The sequence below is a fragment of the Jaculus jaculus genome, chromosome 3 (genome assembly GCF_020740685.1).
Source record: "Jaculus jaculus isolate mJacJac1 chromosome 3, mJacJac1.mat.Y.cur, whole genome shotgun sequence".
Classification (NCBI taxonomy): Eukaryota; Metazoa; Chordata; class Mammalia; order Rodentia; family Dipodidae; genus Jaculus; species Jaculus jaculus.
Window position 1 is genome coordinate 98,051,038 of NC_059104.1, and position 23,342 is coordinate 98,074,379.

At 39.4% G+C, this 23,342-nt stretch overlaps 1 protein-coding gene across 1 annotated transcript in view; it reads right to left on the reverse strand.

Annotated features, from left to right (window-relative positions):
- The window catches only part of LOC123459452, a 56,795-nt gene that overhangs the window by 31,499 nt on the left and 1,954 nt on the right, over nucleotides 1-23,342 (reverse strand). The window contains exons 2-10 of the mRNA XM_045146073.1: nucleotides 17,880-17,947; nucleotides 17,391-17,418; nucleotides 12,963-13,027; nucleotides 12,124-12,148; nucleotides 7,912-7,983; nucleotides 6,960-7,027; nucleotides 6,476-6,500; nucleotides 3,804-3,868; nucleotides 2,981-3,005 (exon numbers count right to left, since the gene is read on the reverse strand). Coding sequence (XP_045002008.1) covers nucleotides 2,981-3,005; nucleotides 3,804-3,868; nucleotides 6,476-6,500; nucleotides 6,960-7,027; nucleotides 7,912-7,983; nucleotides 12,124-12,148; nucleotides 12,963-13,027; nucleotides 17,391-17,418; nucleotides 17,880-17,947 — 441 coding nt within the window. The remainder of the gene's footprint in view (nucleotides 1-2,980; nucleotides 3,006-3,803; nucleotides 3,869-6,475; nucleotides 6,501-6,959; nucleotides 7,028-7,911; nucleotides 7,984-12,123; nucleotides 12,149-12,962; nucleotides 13,028-17,390; nucleotides 17,419-17,879; nucleotides 17,948-23,342) is intronic.

The window sequence follows — 23,342 nt, forward strand, 5'->3', positions numbered from 1 at the left end:
CTTCTAAGGACATGATGAAGTTTCAACCATTTAGTCTATCTTTTAGGATGTACAACTTTATAGTACCATTGCCATTGGTGCCCAGTTTTGTACCTTAATCTTCTCCTGTTTTTCTCTCTCTCTCTCCCTCATCTATCTCCACCTTGTTTATATTACCTAACTATTTCTTCCTTCTTTTCCTTGGGTTACCTCCAGTACCACTACATGGCTAACATCTACAATTAGCTGTTGGTCAGAGAGAACTACAAGGTTTCCCAAAGTAAGACAGGTTTCCATCAGAGTACTTGATGACCCACCAAACGTTAGTGGAAAGACCCTACTACTGAAGACACCATGTGCTGTTAGTATGGAACATGGAGTGACCTGGTTGGAATCTGGAAGAGAGCCAGGCTCCAGATAGTCAGCGTGTTTAGAGACAGAAGATGTTATATGAGTGAGTAAGGGCAAATGAGAAAAATTTGTCAAAGCAAGTCATGTTCTAAGCTACTTAGCAACAAACAACCTGACATGATGTACATACAAGTACAGTGGATGCAAACCCATGGTGGGTAACCAACTGCTTTTGATTTGGCTAACTGAACTGCTCAGTGGAATGCAACCCATAGCTGGAGCTGGGAAACAAGTCAGAAACATATCCCCAAAACAAGCCTACTCTACTTTATCAAGCTCCCACCAATCATGGGCTACAAGAGGGCCCATACCTATTAAATTATCTGTAAAATAATGATGGTTATCCCATTTATCTGGTGCTGACTTCACTTTCCAGTGGAGAATGTCCTTCTCTTTTTCAGATGGACACATACTGAAGACAGAATTAACACATCACAACTCACCAGGTCCCCAGCTGAAACCAAAGTAATTGAAGAAATGAGCAAGAGTGCTGCTTTCTTGGTGAACCTAGTACCAGCAAAAGGGTGAAGGAGATACACACAGAGAACACTCAACTCCTATGAAACAAGATATCCACACACAGAGGCTCCCGAAACCTTCTGACTGAAGTAGACCTAAAATAAACCCAACATGGCTCAGAGAACTTTGTGAAAGAGGGGGCTGACAGATGGTTAGAGCCACATGTTGGGACATCATGCACAGAGACAATACATCTTACCCATAACTGATGGCTAACCCCCCAATGCACGATCCACATTCCCCAGCAGAGGGGGAATGAAAGGAGGAGGCTAACTATGGTACCAACATGACTGTATACAGACTATGTACATAAATAATAAAAACTAATACAATGAAGAATTTTTTTAAATGTAGCTGATGAGAACTTTTAATATCTGATTCTATTGTTCTTTCTTTCTGATGTGTAGGTTGACAGGAGTACTCAACCATGTCTTCTTTTGTTCAGTACTAGGAATTGAATCCAGGAATTCATGCATGCTCTGTTCATGCACACTATATTCATAGCCTATTGAACTACTCCTGCCAAGGTCCTCCATAGGCAAGGCCTGCACGCACAGACACATCGTAATGATGAAGCATTCTGAAAAAATGATAAACAGCCTCACTTTTCAATTTGTATCAACATACAAATCCACAGAATGGATTAGATCCATGTGATTTCATTTCCCTGTCAGCAGGCCCAATATCATTCAGAAAAAGTACTTTTTGAGCAGAGTCCGGCTCACTTTCATAAATGTAATACCAACAGAATGATTGACCCTGATTAAGAATTATTGACTGGCATTCTGAGTGGACACTATCACTAGGCTCTGTTGCTATTTGGACTCCTAATAATGCTGGTCAATTGGTGAAAGTATTTCAACAGTTCTAGCTATAATGAGCCACGCCTATTAGACATGTAATTATGGCACACACTCGCTATTTTCATGTGGAGTCTCTCATTTTCAGAAACCATGATCTGACCAGAAGAATGTGGGACTTTATGTCATTCACTGTGATATCTACAGGTGAATTCTATCTCAGATTTATTTATTTATATTTTTATTCATTTATTTATTTGAGCTAGAGTCTCTCTGTAGGTCGTGAAGTCCTCGAGTTCACTATCAGTTTCAGGCTGGCTGAAATGGTGATCCTTTTACCTCTGCCTCCACCCATGAGTGCTGGGATTAAATTCATGTGCCACCATGCCCAGCCTCTCTCATGACCAGTGAGGCAATCATGATTGTGCTTAAGATCTTTGTAAACTGGAGTATCCCTGGTATGAATAGCTTTTGTTTCAGTAATGCTGGGAATTGGCCCATGAGCTTCCTACGTGCAAAATAAGCTCCCCGCCAACTGAGACATAACCAACTCTGAGAGTCTAGAACTCTTATCCAGTGCCTACTGATCTCATGGTGGACTGAATAGAGGTGGGTACTTTAAGTACAATATTTACCACTTATTTGAGATTGTCTTGTGGCTTTTTTATCCCACAGTTTGGTGAGCCTTGTTACTTCTGTGTATTGGTTTATTCATCTGCATAGGGGTACTCAGGGAAATAAATGTACCATACATGTTTTTGATGAGGTTGGAACTAGATAATGTAGGTAGAGTCTGTATTTGGAATTTTTTTTTTCTTGACAAACTGCCATTGAAAATTAGGTTGGAGCTGGGTGTGGTGGCACACGCCTTTAATCCCAGCACTCAGGAGGCAGAGGTAGGAGGATCGCCATGAGTGTGGTGCCAACTTGAGACTCCATAGTGTATTTTAGGTCAGCCTGGGCTAGAGTGAGACCCTACTTCAAAAAACCAAAGAGAGAGAGAGAGAGAGAGAGAGAAAATTAGGTTGAATAATTGGGATAAAAATTCATGTCCTCAAGGGAAAAAAAAAAACCTATCTACAGACACACAATCATTCACAAAATCTGAAACAAAATGGAGGGAACAACACTGACTCCAGGGACTATATACTCAAACCTCATTCCCAGCAGAAGTCAGAGATCATAGCGGTGAAGCAGAAAGACAGGAAGCCCAATATTTACAGCATTCTTATTTAAAATGTATCTTTAGAAAGTGATTTCAGAATACATACACAATGCAGTGTTCCTTGATCCAACCTGTAATGGAAAGAAGAAAAAACAATCTGAGTTCTAGATCAAGCTGTGTTCACTTTGCCCAGATTCTTTGGTTCTCCCACCGACTTGGGAAAATGGAATCTAGGATAGAAATGAACAGCCTGTCCAAGAAAGGATTAGTCTTTCCTATGTTCCTGCCACAAGGCCTGTGATGCTGGGTACTTTCTGAAGAAGAGTACTTTTGAAACTGATGTTGTTTCCAAGCCCTGCTTTGTCTGTTTGGCCTTTGTTGAGAGTCCCTAAGGTACACAGCTACATTAGAAACTAGAAACATCCCATTCTGGGGTGAATATCCTCCTTTCTAAAGGTGAGGGTGAGGTGTCTCTGTGTTTCCATTTAGTTTCATGACTAAAATGTATTATCAATACCACATTGGACATAAGAATCTTCCACCACACTGACTTCAGGGAATACCCTTAACTCTATTCAAACCAAGTTTCAGAAGATGGTACTTAGACAAAACATATGTGCTGTCTTTGAACATATAAAATAAGCCTGTCCACATTTGAGTAAAAATAACTCAAATTTTAATCTAAATAGAAATGCTCCAGAAAAGGGAAGATAGGACAATATGCAGTGTGAAATCTGCACTCGTATTTGTAAAGACCTTTGAAATCAAGGGTGAATTGGTAAATTTCTAGGTTCCCCCCCCCATAGGCACACACTCTAATAAATATAGTGTATATTACAAACCTCACTGGTCCTATATGATTTCCACCAAAAATAAAGAAATTAGGAAAGTATTCTTTCTAGCTTTGCAAAAAGAAAAAGTTGTATTACCTGGACATAATTGGTCTGAGTCTCTTCAGTCATGGACAGAGTAATTTCATCCTCCTTTGCATCACCTAGAAGAACACAAAGTAACTCTCAACTGATGGTGCACTTACTAATGAATCAGGGCTCTTTGCTCAATAAGGTAAAATGTCAAGGACTTAGTTATAATATGAGAACTCATGGGTGTGTTTGACTAATAACCATTGTCTTCTGAGGAAAAAGAAACCCACCATGAAAGCCTTAAAGGAACTGAGGAACAGTATTTTTGTACTGTCTAGGTAATAGGAGCCAAATATAAGTAAAACAACTATTCTCTAGTTGGATCAACCCTTTTAAACATGTTTAGATTAAATGTCATGGTTCTATCACTTTTTCAGACCATCTTGGAGCCAGGTAGAATGACACTAGTGTCTTCTCTTCCATTAATCTGATTTTAACCTTCTGATATTCATCAATACAAATTCTGTATTCATCTTTCACTGCATAAGCTTTTATCATGGGTATACACATTATACTAGGGAATAGAATTTCACAGTGGTTACAAGCTATACTGATATAAATTTATTAATCTTTGTCCTACAATAATAAATGATTTAAGAGTGGGAGATATTGGCATCATTATGGTTTTATAAGAAAAAGTAAATGTCATTTTTTGTGGGGTGTATGGACACATTTTAACACAGGATACCCTGGAATTCATCAGGTATTCTCAGGCTGGCCCTGAACTCACAGTCATTCTCCTATCTCTGCCTCTTTTTTTTCTTTTTTCTTTCTTTCTTTTTCTTTCAAGGTAAGGTCTCACTCTATCTCAGGGTGACCTGGATTTCACTATATAGTTGCAAGATGGCCTCAAACTCAGAACAATCCTCATACATCTGCCTCTCGAGTATCGGGATTAAAGGCATGTGCCATCACTCTTGGTCCTCTGCCTTTCATGTTCTGGGAGAGATGGTATGTGCCACCACACATGACACATGTCACTTTATTCTCCTTCTGGTCTTGTTGTGTTATACCATGTATTTGTCTTAATTGTTACTCTCTAGGTTTAGGCCAGTACCAGCTGAGGCTGAATATGGACCTAGTCACTACTGCACACTGAGGCTTTAAACAAAATAACTCTGCAAACACCAGGGAAATACATCTCTGGAAAATCGTATGAATACCTTCAGTTCACATTTGTCACTCCTATGATATCTTTAATAAGAACAATCAGAGATCCCCCACCCCGGATCATGGTGAGATTATCAAGTGTATTGAAATATTTCTCTAATTTTCATGTTTGAGAAGAGATTCTAAGACACAACCCCAGACCTTATAGAGATGGGTCATAGTGTCATTTTGACTGATTCCATCTACAAAGACTTGCAATCTGACATAAAACATCAGGGCATATTTGAGCTTTTCACATCAATGTGTATGCCAGGGTCTGTGGAAACACCTTCCAAATACTTTGTCACTGTTTGTAAAAACTGTGGTAAGATGGGATATTTTTTTATAATCATGGAAAATGTTAATAAAAATTTAAAAATTAAAAAAATACTGTGGTAAGTTTCTATAGATGGATCTCAAATGTAAACTATACACTAGAATTCTTTGGGACTGTAGAAGAATTGTAAACTCTCTGCCCTGGGGTTAATGCCTCAATGACAAACTGTCAGGGTTTGTTTCTTGAAGCTTTTAACCCAGAAACATAAGAAAATCTGAAGCAGTATGGCAACCAGGCAGACAACCAACTTACAGTTCTTGATTATTCCTGCTCTAAGGTCTTTAACAGGCAAACACTTGAGCATTTTGTTTTCATAAAGTTAAATTGTCAAGTGCACAAAATAACTTATCTAATTTTAAGTGTGTAGACCATTTTTAATACATGTCCTAAGACTTCTCAGAGCTAACTATTATTGTCCTGTTGATTGCTTTCACCACCAAACCTATGCACTGAGCTTAAACAGTTATAGTGGCGCTCATCACATGAAGAACTCTCCCAAAGTCTATGGAAACACCTTCGTGTTACTTGTATAGTTTATGTGACAACTCAGGGGACTTTAGGGATAGAAAGGATCTAGAAAGTAGAGTCTGGAGTACCTCAGGAACAAACAAGCTCTATAGACTCTCTGCTCTCGGGTGAGTGTCTCCTGGACAAGGTATAAGTATGAAAGTGAATCAGAGAGGAACAGATATGTCCAAATGTCTGAAGTCTTCTTTCCACTTGTCTACATACAAATATGAGAGCTCAGGGTCGACATCAGGGGGATATCAAACCAACTTTAGTCATAATGTACTCACGACTGGATGATTAGTTTACATAGATTTCATTTAAAGGATGTTTGCCATAGATGTTTTTTGAAGGAACTGGTTGAGGGCAATGGTGTTTAAAACTTCCAATATCTTCTGAGAAAACATAACCTCAGACATAATCACATGTATATTCAAAATAAAAAGCCATATTAGCACAAAAGTCCCTGGCATTCGTCAAGTACACAAGCCCAAGTAAATCTATCCTGAGTCAACTGCTTCAGACAGCTAACTATAATTCTTGAAATAGAAAGTGCTTTTTCTTTTCCAAAATGTCCTCAATCCTTTCAGCCTTGAGAAACCAAGTATTACCATTTCTCCTCAGAGAATTCAGTGAGTATTCCAACATCAAGTTTTCTTTTGTAAAGGAATTCTAGAATACTTACCAGTTAAATTTTCATCAGTGTACATCTGCAATTATAGAAGCACAGACATTGTAAGAACTAAGTCATGTGACTTGTTGGCACATGGTATCATTTCTCTTATTTATATTGAGGATATACAGGAATCACTCAAATGAAAGGGTTACCAAACAATGATAAGATACATCACTGGGAGCCCATGGTGTCTGTGTGGAGAAGTTATTTCTATCTGTCTTTAGGTCATGAATTCAAAATACTTCATCCCAGGACAAGACACTGCTTCCAAGTAGGAATAGGCCTAGTGCACAGTGTGGAACCTGAAGCTACATCTTACAAATGCCATTTCAAACAATTAAACAGTTGTTATTGTTTTTTCTACTATTCCAGAAAATAGGATCTGCTATATTTGGGTATCCTTAATGCTCAGTTTCATATTTTGATGTCAAAATCAAATAAGAACTGGAAATTAAGCAACATTTTTAGTTCAAGCAAGAGCAAGTAGCTTTACCTTTTCGCTTACTTCAATTGGGGTTTCCTTGTCCATATATTCCACCTCTGCTGAGGTATCTGCTACATCTAGGAACGCAACAGAGTAACTGTTGGTCTTTGGTGCTATGATTCACATTTTACTTAGAATACACTTGATGCTTCAGGGCTGTGCAATAGAGCTTAGGTAGTCATTCTAGCACCCAATCATTGAAATCAGATACTAAAGAAAAAGTAGCAAAGAAATAAGAAACTTATCCCTTGGCATTCTGGTAATGTCAAGGAAAGACAACAGGAAAGTGTGTAAGTGACCTATCACTCATAATGATCACTTCTGAGCCTCAGTGGGTGAAATTCCAAAGCCATGAAACAATGTGAGTTAAAATTCATCCTTGTGTCATCTAATCACAAATTTTTTAGGATATTGTAAAAACAAACTATGATCTAAGAGTATTCAAAAAATATAGTAAATTGGGTGACATCTGTGAACACGAAAACATAAAGACTGCCCAAAATTCTCCCACCCACAATACATCATATGTATTTCAGGATCCTGGAAAATAACCAATGCTTATATACTGAAGGAATAATTATTCATGATCAATATGCTTGATGGCATCCTAACTTACCCTGTACAGACCTCCACTCTCTAGTTAAAGAGTTGGATTAGACAGTAGCTGTCCCATCATAGAGAAAATTCAAACCCTGAAAACCCATGCATGGATGCACTGGATTGTACTCTTTCAGGGCTGCTTTGCAGGAGAACTATCACTAGTGAATCTGACTGAAATCTCTCCCCGTAACTGTTTATGTCTAAAAGTTTTCAGAGTTATCTCAAAGATATCCAAAACAAAAACAAATTTTCACACAAGTGAACATGTACAATTCCACAACATGAACATAAAATACCAGAACAATATGCAACTTAATCAGAAATTGACAAGAGATGAGGTTGAAATCTCCAAAATACTTACCAGTTGTAGTACACAGTGGAACAACATAGTTTGAAAGGTGAGGAGTAGAAAAAGCTCTGCGGATATGTTGACCTGAAGAAAACAACAATTTAGAATAACGTGTGGAATGCAACAAAGCAATGATGATATGCAGGTGCATAGAACTAAAATGTTCATTAGAAAGGGTATAATAATTATAATTTAAAGGCTTAGGTCATGGTGGTACATGCCTTTAATCCCAGTACTTGGGAGGCAGAGGTAGGAGGTTCACTGTGAGTTCAAGACCACTTGAGACTACTGAATGAATTCCAGATAAGCCTGAGCAAGGAGACCCTATCTGGAACCACCACTGCCTAATATTTTTTAATTTAAACATAAATATTTAAATATTTATAAGAGCAAACATACTTGCATTATGGAATGCAACACCAATGATGTAACATATTTTTCTAGGAGAGATTCAGAGCTAAGTCCACAAAAATTCATTTTAGTACTATGCATAGTGGTGCATGCCTTTATTCCCAGCACTTGCAAGGTCGAGGTAAGAGGATCACCATGAATTTAAGGCCACCCAGAGACTACAGATTGAATTCCAGGTCAGCCTGTGATATAGCAGACCCTACATTGAAAAATAAAATAAAGAATAAAATAAAACATTCCTAGGAAAGCAAACACCGACTGTAAATTGGAATGTAAGATGTCCCCAGTGCCTTCTAAGTTTGTGATTAAGCCTAATATTCCATGCTCAGCTGGTAGGGTCCTTGGGCAGTGAAGCCTTAGTGGAGGAAGTGTAAAACTATGGAGTAGACATTGAGGATTTACTAGTGCAGCACAATTGGTGTTCAGAGCTAGATCATTCCTTCTGCTCTCTTCCAGCTGATATGACAGGATGTGATGCCCAGTGTCTGCTGTGTGATACTTTCCCTGCCACAATGAAACTTCCCCTCAAAACTGTAAACTTGAAACAAACACCCTCCTCCCATGAGCTGCCTTTTGTCAGGTGTGTCCCCCCCTCCCGATGCCAGCAAGAAGAAGCTAACAGCAATACCAGTGTTAACTGTAGTCACCCATACTCGAATCAAACATGATTTCCTTGAAAAGCTAAATAGTTGGACACCACTCAGTTCATGTGCACTCATTAATGAAAAAGGCAGAATCTTACATATATATTGGTTAGTAAAACAGAGTAGCATGGAAAAGCTGTACTCTGATTCCTAGTGAATGACATGAAAAAGACCAAAAGAATCTAAGGTGTGTCCAGGGCTTCTGAGCAACTGGGTAAAAACTGGTTATTGGAGTATTGTGGCTGGGTATGGCTTAAAAAGCACTGATGGGCATGACGGATTGCATAGCAGGTAAAGTGCTTGCCTGTGAAGCCCAGTGAATTATATTGGACTCTCCAGTTGCCATGTAAGCTAGATGTACAGTGAACCAAGGGCACGAGGTCATACATGCACACAGACAGCAGATGCATCGGGAGTCCACTGGCAGTGGCCGGAGTCCACGGCACACCAATTCCCTCCCTGTCTTCCTCTCTCTCTCATATCTCACTGACTTTCTTATTTTAAAATAGGCAATCTATTTGGTTTGCCACAAAAATGACTAATATTGTGCTACCAAAAAGTGATCATGTGAATATACAAATCTCAGGAATAACCATCCTAAGGAGTGAAGCAATGTAAAGTGCTGAGCTAGGCTAGAAAGTATCAATTTGTGTTTACCAATTGTAGCAAATGTAAAAAGCAGTGAAAGACACATATAAAAGGATAACTGTGTCAGTGATTTGCCAAGGGGTGGACATGGGTATTTAACATAAATGATAATCATATCAGTTTTATGCAGGTCTGACTTGTTCCCCCATTGGAAAAATGTGTAGCATAATGATGTGAACTGGCTCTATTACATAGATAGCTATGAGCCTACCAATCAATGAGAAACAGGTTCTCAATGGAGCACCAAAAGTCTGGAAATCTTTCTGGCTAACCTGTAACACCGAGTGAGGCTCATACCTCAGACTTTGAGAGGCCGAGGTCCAACAAAACTTGGATTTTAAATGCATGTTGAAATTCTATGGATGGCTCTGTACTAATGAGCTCGATAATTAACACTTTTGCTTCTTGAAATACACTACTCCAACTCTTCCACTTTTACTCACAGTATACAAGAGAACACAAGCTACAACACCTGCCCAGAATTTGTTGTACATAGTAAGGTCAAGACTCAGAATGTATTCCCAATAGACTTATGCCAGCATAATGCCAGGACAACAGAGGGAAGTGAGTAATTCCAAGGTCAAACATTTGTTTTCATTACATGCCTCCAAGTATAGACATCTCTTCCTGAGTGGGGCTTCAGGCAGATTATGATATTCAGTGTGTTCTTAAGATCTGCCTTATGTGGAGTATACCTCAGACCAATAATTTTGTGGAAGAAATAATTTAGAAAAAGACCAGCATGACAGAAATTTGGGTATGGTACCTAATGACCAATATCCAACTTCATTTTCAACCTTTATAAAGAATAAACCTAGTTAATATGATGCCTCTGTTCTGTTCTTTGAACTATGACACTAAAAATGTCATAACACCTTCTTCTATAAACATTATTATTTCAAACAGTAATATTGTAGCTGGAGATAACCTTGAATTTCTGATCCTAATGCCTTTTTCTCCTGAGGTGTAGGATTGCAGGACTACTCAACTAGTTCTGCTTTTGGTAAGTGCTAGGATTTGAATGTAGGGATTGGTGCATGCTGTCTTCATTTAAACTTGATTCTTACTCCTCTTACCAAGGTCCTACATAGCCAAGGCCTGCACACATACATACACGCTAATGATGAAGTATTCTGAAAAAATGACATCCAGTCACACTTTTCAATGGTGTTGACACAAATACACACAGTGGGTTGGCTCTGTATGCTTCCATTTCCCTGTCAACATGCACATTATCAGTCTGAAAAAAGTACTTCTTGAGCAGCGTCCAGCTTCCTGCATAAGTGTGCTACCAATGGGATGACTGACCCTAACAATTGTTGAATGGCAATCTGAGTAAACACAATCGCTAAGCTCTGTTGCTCTTTGTGCTCCTAATCATGCTGGACAATTTGCTAATGTATTTCAAAAGTTCTAGCAATAATGACACATGCCTATTAGAAATCAGTTATTATACACACCCCACACATTTACAAATTTTCATGTGGAGTGTCTCTCATTTTCAGAAGCCATGATTTCACTGAAAGAATCTTTGATTTTATTTCATTTTCTTGTGTATGTCAGCAGGTGAATGCTGCCACAGCTTTATATATATATGTATGTGTGTGTGTGTGTGTGTGTATGTATATATATGTATGTACAAATATATATATATATTTATTTATTTATTTATTTTTTAGATAGTTTCTCACTTTGACTCCTGAGACCTGGAATTCTCTTTGAAGTCTCATGCTTGGTACAAGTCATGCAGATCATTCTAACTCTGCCCCACCCCTGTGTGCTGGGATAAATAAGTATGCCACCATGCCCAGTCTCTCTCATAACCAATGTGGCAGACATGATAGTGTTTGGGATTTTGTTAACTGCAGTATCCCTGGTATGCATACAACAATTACAGTATCTTTTTCTGTACATCAACATGGGAATTAACAATAGGATTTCTGTATGCAAGAGAAGCTCTCTACCAATCGAGCTATATAACCAACTCTGATAGTCTAGCACTCTTACACAGTGCCTACTGAGCTGGTGGAATAAATAGAGGTGGAACTTCAAAAGAAATACTGGAGCACAAATTTGGGAATATTTTGTGGCTTTTGCACCCCTACAGTTGCTGAGCCCAGTCAGTTACCTCTGTGTGGTGGTTTATTCATCTGTGGTGAGGAACCCAGTGAAATAAATCTACAATACATGTATTTCATTAGGTTGTAACTAGTTCATGTATGCAGAGTCTGTGTTGTGAATTTATTTTTTCTCTTATGAAACTGCCATTGAAAATTGAGTTAAGTACTTGGGATAAATACTAATGTCCTCATGAAAAAAAAAAAAGACCTATACACAGACATGCAATCATTCATAAAATCAAAAGAAAATGAAGGGAACACTGCTGAACCCAAGGGCCATATCCTCAATCTTCCTTCCCAGCAGAAGTCACAGATCATAGTGGTGAAACAGATAAAAGAACCAATATTTATACCATTCTTAATTAAAGCATGTCTTCAGAAAATGATTTCAAAATACATACACAATCCTGTCTTCCATGAGCCAACCTGTAATGGAGAGAGGAAAAAACAATCTGAGTTTCATATCAAGCTGGGTTCTATTTGATCAGATTCCTTGTTTCTCCCAGTGACTTGGGAAACTGGGATCCAGGACAGAAAAGAACTGTCAGTCCAACACTATGTTAGTGTCTTCTGTCTTGCAGTTAAAAGACATTTGATGCTGGATGCATTGTGAAATAGAGTACTTTTGAGGCTTAAGCTGTTACAAAGACCAGTTCTCTATCTTTAGCCTTCATTGAGAGTCCCTAATGTACAAGGCTATAAGATAGAGAAACTCAGAAACATCCTGCTATTGGGTGAGCTTCCTCCTTTCTAAAGGGGGGAGCGAATGGTCTCTATGGTCCCATAGCCTACACCAGGCCTCATCACTGACAGGTATTATCAATATCACAACAGTGGACATAAGAATCTTCCACCACACAGAACTCAAGGAACACCATATGCACTATTCCAAACATAGAAGCCTTAAGAAGTATCAGAAGAGGGTACTTAGAAAAACACATATACATTTTTGACCATACATAACAAGCCTGTCCACATTTGAGTAAATATTACTAACATTTTAGTCTCAATATAAACAGTTCCTCCAGGCAAAGGAAGATGCCAGAGTAATGCAGTGATCCACCTACCCTGGCAATTACTTTTGAAATCAGGGCTGAATGGGTAAAATTCCATTTAGTACACTTTCAAGGCAAAGACTAATAATGTACATTATAAACCTATGTGTTTATATGATATCCACCAATAATGAAGGAATCATGACAGTATCCTTTCAAGCTTGCAAAAGAAAAGGATGTATTACCTGAACAAAATGTGGCTCTGCATGTTCTGTCATGCCTGGAGTAATTTCATCCTCCTTTTGATCAGCTAGAAGGAAACAAAGTAACTCAACTGATGGTGCACTTATTACAGAATCAGGGTCTATGCTTGATATAGTGAAAGGTCAAAGGCTTAGTTATAGTATAAGAATTCTTGGGCTGGAGAGATGGCTTAGCGGTTAAGCGCTTGCCTGTGAAGCCTAAGGACCCCGGTTCGAGGCTCGGTTCCCCAGGTCCCACGTTAGCCAGATGCACAAGGGGGCACACGCGTCTGGAGTTCGTTTGCAGAGGCTGGAAGCCATGGCGCGCCCATTCTCTCTCTCTCCCTCTATCTGTCTTTCTCTCTGTGTCTGTCGCTCTCAAATAAATAAATAAAAAATTTAGAAAAAAAAAAAAAGAAACAAGAATTCTTAGGTGTACCTGATTAATAACTATTGTTGGCTTCTAATGGGAAAAAAAAAAAAGACCATGAGATGTTTAAGAGAATTTGGAATCAGTACTTTGTACTTTCTTAGTAATAGGAACCTAACACACTGTGAAACAACCCTTCCTCTTGGGATCAATCCTTTGAAGCATGTTATGATCAAATGTCAGTGTTCTATCACTTCCTCAGATCATCCTAAAGCCCAGTGGAATGACACTAGTGTCTTCACATCTGGGAAATTATTTGAGTGCTGGAGAAATGGCTTAGCAGTTAAGCGCTTGTCTGTGAAGCCTAAGGACCCTAGTTCGAGGCTCAATTCCCCAGGACCCATGTTAGCCGGATGCACAAGGGGGCGCACACATCTGGAGTTCGTTTTCAGTGGCTGGAAGCCCTGGTGTACCTATTCTCTCTTTCTCTTTCTCTCTCTCTCCCCCCTTCTCTCTCTGTCACTCTCAAATAAATAAACAAAAAAAGTTTTTAAAAAATTATTTGAGCCTTCTGATGTTCATAAATACAAATTCTGTATTCATCATTCAGTGCATACCATTGTATCCTGGGTAAGACACAGATTATACTATGGGAAAAATATCACTGGTCACAAGCTGTAATGATAAGTATCCATTAATCCTTTGTCATACAATAATAAATGATTTAAGAGTGGAAGATGTACACATTATTATGCATTATGTAAACACGCACACTCACACATATGTCAATATTGAGGTAGGAGCACATTCTGGTATAAGCTAACCTGGAATTCCTTAGCTATTCTCTGGCCACAAACTCATCGTGATCATCTGCTTCTGCCTCCCCAGTGCTGCACATAATGGCAGGCACCACCACTGACACATGTCACCTTATTCTCCTTCTGGGCTTTATGATGCCGTGTATTTTTCCTAATTGTGACTTACTAGGTTTATGCCTATAGGTTTATGACAGTACTGTGAGCTGGGGTAGAATGGGAATCTAGCCAGTACAGAACAATGAGGCTTATTTGTCACCCCCATAAGGTTTTAATAAGCATAATTAGACCTTTTCCTTTGGGCTCAGGTGAAGTCATTGAGTGTATTGAAATATTTGTCTAATTTTCATGTTTGGGAGGAGATTCCAAGACTCAACCACAGACCTTACAGAGGTGGGTCATACTGATTATATATTCTAAGTTATATTTAATATATGATACATATTTCTATCTCTGTATCTATCTGCATACATACAAACATACATACATACAAACATGTATGCCTACATACATGCACAGACCAGATAGGGTCAATCTATGCAAGGCTTTAATATGCAGTAGGATTTGATGTCAGAACTTGTTCATTTCCCTTAAATCTTTAGAAGTGAATTAACGTCCCGCCATTGTCTTTATATGGACGCAAACTATTAGAGCCACAAGTGTTACTATGGTGTTCATATATTCTATCCACTTCCCACAGCATGTAAAGCAAGCTTGTGTCAGAGACCTGGAACTAATTCAAGCAAAAATGCTACTATTCTAATTGGTAATCCCACAATCAGAAATAAAAAAAAATTACGAAACAAATGAAAACACTAAGGATCTCCATCCTTCCTTTTCCACGTCCTGGATTTCTGATCAATTATTAGCTACAGAGAGCACATGAGCTAGTCACCATTGACAGAGTATGAGAGGGTAGTGCTGCAGACCAGGTCTTCATGATCTCATGCCAAGAGAACAACAGAATGTACACCATTATTGCAAAGCAGATGATAACACACTTTGAGTTTTTATTTTACCTCCAAAATTTGAACACAGGTGAAATTATAGTGAATACTAATATTTCACTACTTTTCATGTTTGGGACCAGTTTTCAAGACATAGCCCTATGTCTTAAATGAGTGGTTCACATTGTACTACAGATTGCTTTATCCACACAATTCATGCACACTGAGCTGAAACAGAGTATATTTATAATTTTCAAATAAATGACTATGCCAACATTAGTGGAAACACCTTCTTATTACTTATAAAGCTTGTGTGACAACAGGATATGCCAGGGATAAGTCGGACCTATGAACTAGAGTCTGGAGTACTTCCCTGGTTACTCGACAAGTAGACTTTCAGCTCTTAATCTACTGAGTCCATGAAAACTCCCAAGGTCTGTTTGAGAATCTGAGGGGAACCACTGCTCCACACAGCAGAACTCCAGTTTTCACTTTCCCACATACACATTTGGAAGCCCACAATGTTTCTTTTTGTGTAGGCAAGGGAATTTGAGTCCAATATCAGGTACACATTGATTTTCAGGAATCTCTGGGCTCTAAGAAATCCTGTATTTTAATCCTCATGACATTTCAGGTCATTTCAATATATGAGGATCAATAATGCTTGGATTTGCTGCTAATTTTTACTGGATTATGAAAGTTGATCAAAAACAGTTGGGAATCTGCTGTACAAATTGCATTATGTCACATTTATAACTAGTTTCTGTCCATATTATCGCCAATAAATATTTCTCAATTTAAATTACAAGCATTTCATAATAGTACACAACTGCCAATTTCACCCTGTTTTGCATAACTCTTTGAGCACAATATGTTTTTCCCCTGTGATCAAAAGTCATAAAATTTTTGACACTCTATGTGATGCTGGTACTCTTGAGATCTGACAGTAACCTCATGGTCCAAGTCCATAGAACCTGGATCTAAGGAACATGATCATGGTTGACAAAAGGCAGCAACAACTGAAGACAGCTGATATTGGCATTATGGAGAAAGGCAGAAACATTCAAAAAATATATTAAGATGAACAGGAACAGGTGTTTGCTGATGAAACATGATCTTTAAATCTAACAAAGTGCTTTCTCATTTATTCCTATAATACAAAATTCCTATAATACAAAATGATTAAGTCTTCACAGAATTCAGCTTACATGTCTGATGTTCACTCTCTGTTATTTATTAGCTATTAAGAAAACATGTCTAGTTCATGACAATATTTCCACAAAAAGGTGCACAGAGCAAATGATCATCCATTTTCTGATGAAAGCTCAGTACAGTGAGGAAACAGGTATTTTTGCTTGTGTGAGTTTCACTTCAGGCTTTACAATGCACACATCCAAATGTTCTCTGTCACTAACATCTGGAAGAAGTCAGCAGAGCTCGTGACTCCCCTACTCCTAACTACAACAATGAAGCTGCACTGGAACACACAATACCAACCTCAGTTTTCCCGTGGTTCACAGATTTTGTAGATGACGCCAAAGTACAATTGACTCTTGGCCATGTGATTATGTTCATTTCATCCCACATGAAACATAATATCTTTCTAAGTGGTGAAAGGATGGACATAATCAAAGTCTGTCACTCCATTCCTATTTCTGGTACAGCTTAGGTGATGACAGAGGAGCCTCTCTAAGAATGGTTAGACCTGTGATCTAGAGACGAGAGTACTTGATGAGTCCACAGGCAGTGTTGTCTCTGCTCTCCTCTGGGTATTGTCTGCATAACAACCTGTGAGAAATAGCAATGGCCCCTATTTCTGGATTCATGTTCTTGTTTGTCCACATAGAAATTTGAGAGCTAAGACTATTCATTTTGCCCTGCATTAGAGGTGATACTACACCAACCCCAGGTATAAATATAGTGCACTGCATGCTTTAATTTACAGAATGTTCATGTAATGTACATGTTTGTCATAGACTTTTTTAAGGAAGAAGATGAGGGTAATTGTGACTAAACTTTCAAATATCTTGTGAGAAAACATGACCTCAGGGAAAATCACATATGTATTCAAATCACAAGATGCAGAAGCACACCAGATCCTAGCATGGAGCAGTGAGTGAAATTGCCTCCAAGAACTAGAGAAAACATTCCAACAAGTTTTCACTTAGACAACTAGCTTTATTTTGAAGGTTTTTTCCTGCTCTTTCAACCTATAAAACATTACAAACATCATCACTGTTCTAAGAGAATCCAGTAAGGACTTACATATTTCCATAAATATTAATAATAGTATACTTACAATTTTTATCATCTTTTGTGGGTTCCATCTACAATTATAGAAGCAAACACAGTGTAAAAAGTCATGGGACTCACTGATACCTTGATTTATTTTTCATTCTGACTATTAAAAACCATCAATCACTGGCAAGGTTACAAGCTTACAACACAAGAATGAGATGCACCATTCAAAACAGTGATCATTTCCAGGAAGACCTCTTGATACCTGTCATTACCTCATGAATTACAGCAGATCCCCAGGAGAAGACTAGGCTTCCTTGCTGAAGGATGACCCCTCATACACCATTTCACCTGACCCTGCATAGGCAATTGTCCATTTGCAAAATGTAACAGTTGCTAAGTGGCTACCCTTCCACCATTCTGGAAAACAGAATCTGAAATCTATTAGTATCTGTAATACTCAGTGCCATGGTTTAATGGCCATGGATGACCTGAACTAAAAACAGGAAATTAAGAAAGCAACATAAAAGATGAAGAAAGATTGTTTTACCTTTTCACTGGATTCTGTGTCTTCATCTTTATTATTAAGACTGTTGTCATGAGTGGTAACAACATCCACTAGGAAGACAACAGAGTAAGTGTTACTCAGAGGTGATGAGGCCCGTGCATTACTCAGAGAGCACAGCTTGGCCAATACAAAGGCCAGCTTGTATGGCTGTGCTCTGAATACCAGAAGCAGCGCTGTTACAGCAGCATCCTCAAGTGACAGCAGAGACTAGCCAAGAAGAAAAGGTGGGGGGGGGGGGAGTGTGCTGGAGAGATGCCTCAGTAGTTAAGACACTTACCTGCAAAACCTAAAGACCCAAGTTCAAGTCCTCAGTACCCATGTAGAGCCAGATGCACAGGTTGATTCATGCATCTGGAGTTAGTTTGTAGTGGCTAGAGGCTATGGCATGCGCATTCTGTCTGTCTCTCTCTGCTGGGAATGATGGTGCGTGCCTTTAATCAAGTTCAAGGCCATCCTGAGTCTGCATAGTGAATTCCAGGTCACCCTAGGCTAGAGTAAGTAACTAACAGATTAAAAAAAAAAAAAAAAGCCTGGAGAGAGAGAAGCAACACAACAGAAAATAGCAGCATCCAAATGGTACTAGTGAGTGTCCTCTCACTCACAGTGAGCATGTTGAAACCTAGATAGATGGCATTCTAGTGCCAAGAAAACACTTTATAAGTTATAATGTGTGCTAGTGAGCATTTAATATAAACTTTATAGGAAATCTTCCTTGAAGTCTCATAGACAATGTTTCAAGAGAATTCAAAATATTAGAGCTTGGTGAGTGACATCTGAGAAATGAAGCCATAAATACTGTCAAAATTCTCCCCTCATCATACATTCGTTTCTTCAGTGTGCCCTGTGAACCAGGATCCATGAGAGATGCACATGAAGGCCCTACTTTAAATCCTGGATGAAAAGAGGGGGGATCTGCTTCTTCACTGACTCACTCTTAAGGCTTTATGTCCATGTTCACGTGAGTGTCATGTGAGTCCTGTATCCCGCCACATTCCCTATATCATAGGTTAGTACCCAAAACTCAATACAACACTTCTGTATTTATCAGGAGAGCTGCCAAAGGCTTAGAAGTTTGGCAAAGGCAGAAACAGAAAGGAACAGGTTTGCTGGGAAAGATTTCTTTTAAATGACCACCCAACACAAGGTGGACGTTAGGTCCCAGGCACTACTGCATAGATTTATGCCTTTGAAAAAGAAAAGGCAGGCTGGAAAGATGGGTCAGTGATTACAGATGCTTTTTTGCCAAGGAAAATGGCCAGAGTTTGATTCTCATGTATAGCCACATGCACAGAGTGGCACATGCCTCTGGAGCTTATTTACATTGGCACAGTATCCTGGTGTGCCCATTCTCTCTCTCTCTCTCTCTCTCTCTCTCTCTCTCTCTCTCTCTCTCTCTGTGTGTGTGTGTGTGTGTGTGTGTGTGTGTGTGTGTGTGTGTGTTTCATAACTTAGTAAAAAGACACATGAACAAAGAAATATTAACCAAAAAAGGGAAAGGAAAAGCAAAGGATCTCTTCCCCCAATATATATACTTGTCCTCTGAATACCTTTCTCACCACCACAGCCTTACCAGCAAAAGGTAAGTTTTCTTCAATACCAGCACTTGGGAAACTGAAGTAAAAGCATCACTGTTAGATGCAGAACTGCTTGGGCACCAAAGTGATTTCCTGGTCAGCCAGGGCTAGGCCTCCAACCTCCTCAAAACTAACAAACCCAGCCTGGAGAGATGGCTTACCAGTTAAAATGCTTGCCTGCATAGCCAAAGGACTCAGGTCTGAATCCTCAGGAAAAAGAGACCAAGCAAGTGAGTGTGAGAGAGAGAGAGAGTGAGAAACTGTGCATGTGTGTGTGTGTGTGTGTGTGTGTGTGAGAGAGAGAGAGAGAGAGAGAGAGAGAGAGAGAGAGAGAGCAGAATGGGCACACCAGAGCTACCAGCTACTGCAAATGAAGTCAACCACATGTTCCACTTTGTGCCTCTTGCTTACATGGGTTCTGGAGAATCAGATCTAGGTCTTCTGGCTTTGTAGGCAAATGCCTGAACTGCTAAGCTATCTCTACAGCCCAACATGTACTGTTTTAACCAATGAAACAGATTTAATACTAAGCAAAAAAAAAAAAAGTATTAACAGCAGCATGTGGTACTACACACAATACTAGGGAGGCAGAGATAGGAGGGTCTCTATGAGTTTGAAGCAGACCTGAGACTACATAGTGAATTCCAGGTCATCCTGGGCTACAGTGAGAACCTATCTGGAAAATACAAACAATAATACATAGTGAAATTCACCCTCTTTTCTAGAATGAATGATTCTACAATGAAGATACTGAATCATTTCTTTAAAAGCACCATTTTATCTAAATGTAAAATTTTATGTAAAAAATTTACTATTTCTTTTTGGTAAATAAATTTTAAACCAATTCTAGCAAGAAACTAATGCAGTTAGCTTATTTTATGTTTCACTTAAGATAAGGCAGGGGCCCTTAGCTAAAGGACTGTTTATTTGTTACTTTAATACTACAAGGGAAGTGCAAAGGTAAAGCATAGTCTAAAACGGTGCATATAGGAAGCAGCATCTTAGCAGCAGTGCAGTCCTTCAAGATTTTCATTATCATGCTTTCCTGAACAAGATGGGATGGCTCAACATGAAAAGAGTTTTGGTAATAATATTCTGTATTTTAGTGTGGAAACAAGCCTTGCAGAAATTACCTTTTGGATTTGTGGATTCTTTGTCCTTCTTAGAGGTACTTTTGGATATGATTGATTGAATTGGCTTAATATGGTGACATAATAAATCACAAAATTTTAAACATCAAGTGAAAACTTAGAAAAGCCATTGTTCTATAAGCCCTATAAATTACTCTATGAGAATACATGCTAAGCTACGTGTGATGGTTCAACTTCTGTTGTTTTGTTCATAGTCTTCTAGGAAACGGGTAAACCTGAATGTTCAATTCATTAGTAGCAGTTTTTCCCTTTAATGTAGGCTTTTTGGCCTACTCTTGAAAAACTGCTTTATTCCTAAGAACATGATTCTGAATGGTCATCAGCCTTACCAACCCTTCCAGGTTCAGACCTAACCTCCTACTTTCGTTACTGTTCACTGAATTTTCCTTTTCTGTTTAGCCCAGTGTTACTAAGATAAACAAGGGCAATGAAGTTTGCCAACTTTGAAATGCATTTGAGGACATTGTGGCAGCTTTAGAAGGCTTTCCCGATTTCTATTCCTCAGACAGGAGACCCACAACCAGTTTTGGATACAAGAAAAAGTCATGGGCTTGCACAGCTGTCATGTTAGAAAGCTCTGATAGGAATTCAAATGTGGCCTGTTACTTAAAAGCCAACAATTTTAAGGAATGAGTTTTACTGGCCACTTAAACTCTTTGTACAGTGTCAGATTGCTAAAAAAATAAAAAATAAAAAGAGCTCCAATAAAAAAAGAGATTAAATTTTAAGACTCCAAATCAGAGGAGCACTTCAAGTTATTTTGTTTGGATTAGTTTTTAGTGTAAAGCAGATAGTCATTGGCTAGATCTTTTGTTATCATTTCCATGTCTGAGAGCTGTGCCTATTTTCCATTATGTCTATTGATAGGACAGTGACAAAGAAAAATTCTTCAGTGAATTCCTAACTTAGAACTGTTAACATTAATGCTCAATAAACAAATTCCCTGAAAAAAATAATCACCTCTTGGCTGGTGGGCTCCAGGGCTGATGGAGAGGGTGCATGGCTGCCTCACCCCCATCTCCACAGGGGCCCGCCTCCGCCCATCACCCCACCACGCCTCCCTGGGCTGGTATGAAATCTTAGCCACCTTCCCAACAAGCAGCTGGGCCTGCTAAACTGCTGGTGGCTCTCCTTTCTCAGGCTCTCTGAGCAGCCACTCCCCCACCCAAGGGTCCCGCCTCCACTGAGGCCCCACCCTGGCCCCGCTTGGCCCACCTGCGCTGGGTCCCTCCTCCCATTGGACACCGCCTCCACCCCGCCTCTGCAGGACCTGACTGGATTGAGATCTTAATGGCCTTCCCCAACAAGCAGCTCCACCTGCTAAGCTGCTAGCAGGTCCGCATTCTCAGGCTCTCTGAGCAGCCACTGCCCCACCCAAGGGTCCTGCCTCCGCTTGAGCCCCACCCTGTTCCCCCCCCCCCCCCCGCCACCACCACCACCCCCCCACCCCCGCCTGCGCTGGGTCCCTCCTCACATGCACCAAAGCCTCCGCCAACAGGCCCCCCCCTCAGCTCCGCCCCCTACCACCCCGCCCCCGCCCACGCTCTGCCCACCGCCCCGCCTCCACCAGCCCAGACTGGTATGACATCCTAGCCACCTTCCCCAACAAGCAGCCTGGCCTGCTAAGCTGCTGGCGGCTCCACTTTCTGAGGCTCTCTGAACAGCCATGGCCCCACCCAAGGGTCTGGGCAGGCAGCAGGCTATGACCGGGTTTGCCTATGATTACAAGGTGTCGCCTATGGAGAAAGCCATTGTCAAGACAGACATTCAGATAGCTGCTCCCCCTGGATGCTATGGAAGAGTAGCTCCACACTCTGCCTTGGCTGTCTGTAAAACATGTCATCCATGTAGAAGCTGGTCTTACAGGTGAAGATTATGATGGAAATGTTGGTAGTGTACTTTTTGATTTTGGGAAAGAGAAGTTTGATGTAAAAAAAAAAAAGGGTGATCTAATTCCACATCTTATTTGTGGACAGACTTTTTTTTTTTATAGAAACAGAAAATCAAATGTTGAATGACACTGAACAGGGTTCGGTAGGTTTTAGTTCCACTGGAAAGAAAAGTTTCATCAAGAACAGAAAAGGAAAAAGAAAAACATAGCTTTCCCTTAAACACGAAGAGAGTTTGTTTGAAGTGTTAAGGTGTTTTAACATTTTGAAATATAATAGCCTAACTTGATTTTGTCTGGTGAAGAAAAGAATACTTTGTTAGGATCATAGAAAAAACTTTGTGCTTTCTATAATTGGCAGCTGCATATAAATCTGTTGTGATGTCATGCTAACTTTCTTAATATTTAAAGTAATGCTTTCAAATGCAAATTTTTAAACCAAAAAATTTCTAGTACCTGTGAAAGCCCACAATCTTACTTGATTAAGTCCTCATAGATATGAGGGCCTCTACTTTCAGCCCATTGCCAAACAAGGGGAAGCCCAGAGTTTAACTTTTTGACAGACCTCATACTGGTAAGGAGAACTAAGCCACTAATACATGACAACAGGATTAGCACTTCAAACAACTGTTTATATCTACAAGTAGATATCTGTAATGGATATCTCTTGCATTCTGTATAACCCACAATACATAAGGTAAAAACATGTTCAGTTCAATGGCCCAAAAGCAATACATATCTTTATAAACTTTCATATAAATACAAGCAGTATATATGTAATTTAGTTAATGAAATTATAGCATAAACAGAATTATCAGTGTATATTCATGAA